Raw genomic sequence first — 3,157 nt, 5'->3', positions numbered from 1 at the left:
TTTTAAATCTTTATATTCACCTGATCAATATAATCCTGATTTGCCTATGTTTCCTATTGCAGGTTGATTCCCTACTATCTCAGAGGAAAGAAAACAACAACTCGTAAGAGAAGTCACAATAGAGGAAATAAAGCTGACAGTCTTTAGCTTGGAAAGTTGGAAAGCTCTAGGAAGCGATGGACTACCTGCCAAATTTTTTCAACATTCTTGGAAGACTGTGGCTGAGTCCCTTACTGAGTAGATAAAGTTGATTTTTAGAGAGCCAGAGAATATAGCTCACGTCAACCGGACTCTTATCTCTATTATTCCTAAGATCCATTTCCCTGAAAAATTTACTCATTTTAGGCCTATTAGCCTCTGTAATGTGTGTTATAAAATTGTTACTAAAATTGTTGCTGATAGATTGAAACCTCACTTAAACAGCTTGATTGCTAATACCCAAGCTAGCTTTGTCCCAGGCAGAGTTAGTGCGGATAATATTTTAGTCGTGCAGGAAGTTGTTCATACTATGAGGACCAGGAATGGAGGCACAGGACTTATGGCCATAAAGATAGATTTGGAGAAAGCGTATGATTGATTAAACTGGCTGTTTATTATTGACACGCTTAGGGATATTGGAATACCGGAGGAAATCGTCACGCTCATTAATCTCTATATTTCGTCTCCTAACATGAGCCTTCTTTGGAATGGGTCTCCTTCTGAGGCCTTCACACCATCCAGAGGAATAAGACAGGGAGATCCCCTATCACCCTATCTCTTTGTACTTTGTGTTGAAAGACTATCACATCTTATCCTTTCTTTTATTGAAAATAAAAAATAGAAACCTATAAAGCTGTCTAGGAATGGCCCTAATCTTTCTCATCTTTGCTTGCAGACGACATAGTACTTTTTGCGCAAGCTAACCGAGACCAAGTTGGTGTTGTCAAGGAGGCACTAAAAATCTTCTGTGAATCTTCAGGACAAAAAGTCAGCCTCAATAAGTCATGCATTTTCTTTTCCAAAAATGTGAACCACAATATCAGAGAAGAACTTAGCCAAGAACTAGGGATTCCCCTCACCAGCAATTTGGAAAAATACTTAGGTGTTCCGCTGATCCACGAGAAGTGTAGCAAACAGCATTTTCAACATATCATTGACAAGATGCAAGCCAAACTCTCTAGTTGGAACATGAAGACTTTATCCATGGCAGGAAGAGCAACGCTTGTTCAATCCGTTTTATCTTCTATTCCAAGTTATGTTATGCAAACTATGAAGGTTCCGATCGAAGTCTGCAACAAGATTGATAAAATTTGTCGGGACTTCCTTTGGGGTTCAAGTGATCAAGATAGGAAAATTCATCCTTTAAGTTGGGACACCGTGTGTAAACCAAAAGATCAAGGCGGGTTAGGCATTTGCAAAGCTCAAGAAACAAATAACATTTTTCTCATGAAACTCGCTTGGGGACTCATGACGAAACCTGATAGCTTGTGGGTTAAAGTTTTCAAAGCCAAGTACGGCTGTGGTGAGAACTTGATTCCCAAAGTCCATCGAAAAGCCAACTGCTCAAAGGCTTGGAAAGGAATCGTGAAAGTCTGGACCCAATTTCAAAGGAATTTGATCTGGAGAATTGGGGATGGACAATCTATTGCAGTTTGAACTGATCATTGGGTTCCAGGAATTACCAGCCTAAAAGAGGAGAGTGGAATTGGGAGATGATAAATAGCTATTTTCCTGAAGATATTTCTGAGATTATTCGCACGCTAAAAGCTCCTCACTACTCTCTTGGTGTGGACTATATTAGTTGGCTACCCTATACTAATAGAGAATTTTTTATCAATCAGCATATTCTACTTATTACAGTGGAGATAGAGAATCAGACACAAATTTTAAATTATGTTGAAAAATTAAAGTTCCTCAAAGATTAAGAGCTTTCACTTGGCTAATCTACCATAATGCTCTTCTTACAAATGCTAAGAGAAGGACAAGAAGTCTTACCATGGTTGGAAGTTGCCCCAGATGTCTGGATCATGAAGAGATTCTGCTCCATGTGCTGTGCGACTGTCTCTATTCCCGTAGTGTCTGGACTAGCAGGTCAACCAGTGCCCTTCCCCGAGGTTTCTTTAACCAACCTTTGCAAGATTGGCTAAAGACAAATCTCTTCAAGATCACTCGAAAAATTAGTGGAACTCCTTGGCCCACCCTCTTTGTTACTGTCTGCAACAATATTTGGAAAGCCCGGAATGATTTAGTTTTCAATTCGGAAATTTCTACCAGCTTTTATGGGCATAATCTATCTAGTTACTTGGCAGAGCAGTACATCAATATGATAAACCTCACTGAGAGCAAAAAAAAAAAATTCTCAACCCTGCTAAGGCTTACCTTGTCGGTTGGGAACCTCCAGTGGATGGGTGCATGAAGCTAAATGTTGACGGCTCAGTCATCCAACCCGCTGGTTCTGGAACTTGCAGCGGTCTCCTTCGTAATGGAGATGGTAACCTCGTGGCGGGTTTCATGATGAAAATTGGAAGAATCACCATAACATTTGCAGAAATTTGGGCCATCTACACCGGAATGAAGCTAGCAGTGGAGCTGGGAATCAACAGCTTACAGATAGAAACTGATTCTTCCTGTGCGTTGAAATTAATTGACGGGTCATCTAGTAGCCACCATCATACACTTTCTCTGATTAGGGCCATTGAGGATCTCCGCAGCAAAATGACTTATGTGTCGTTTAAGCACGTCGCGAAGCTAATTTCTGTGCTGATGCACTGGCAAAGCAAGCTCAGTTAATCTCGACCGGCCTCTTCTGTTTTGCAACTCCACCCCCTTTTCTGATGCCTCTCCTTGCTGATGACAAAGGTAAAAGGAAGAGTGTGAGAGTGGTGCCAACGTAGTTGGCTTTTGTTTTAGGCCCTTTTGTTTTAGGTCCTTGGGCCTCTTTTTTAATAAAAAAATAATGTATAATTAAAAATATATTTTTAATTGTCCATCATTAATAGTGTGCTAAAAAATATATTTGTAACTACTCATTATTCATAGTAGACTGCCTATTATTAAGTTGGAAATATATTTGTATAGTTTAGTATTGATAATGGGTAGTTACAAATATATTTCGAGCACTGTTAATAATGGACAATCTACTATGAATAATGGGTAGTTACAAATATATTTCCAACAC

At 39.5% G+C, this 3,157-nt stretch overlaps 1 protein-coding gene across 1 annotated transcript; it reads left to right on the top strand.

Annotated features, from left to right (window-relative positions):
* The first annotated feature begins 2,391 nt into the window (after positions 1-2,391).
* On the top strand, positions 2,392-2,769 carry LOC107483305 (uncharacterized). The gene has a single exon (XM_016103936.1). It carries the CDS (start codon positions 2,392-2,394, stop codon positions 2,767-2,769), a length of 378 nt encoding a protein of 125 aa, XP_015959422.1.
* Positions 2,770-3,157: the final 388 nt, after the last annotated feature.

Source organism: Arachis duranensis, chromosome 4 (assembly GCF_000817695.3).
Source record: "Arachis duranensis cultivar V14167 chromosome 4, aradu.V14167.gnm2.J7QH, whole genome shotgun sequence".
Classification (NCBI taxonomy): Eukaryota; Viridiplantae; Streptophyta; class Magnoliopsida; order Fabales; family Fabaceae; genus Arachis; species Arachis duranensis.
The sequence above is the reverse complement of the archived record's forward strand: the minus strand, read 5'-3'. Positions and strand labels throughout refer to the sequence as shown.

What these genes read in the sequence shown, in the direction of transcription:
- LOC107483305 (XM_016103936.1), top strand. Translation starts at nt 2,392, where the DNA reads ATGAAGCTAAATGTTGACGGCTCAGTCATCCAACCCGCTGGTTCTGGA.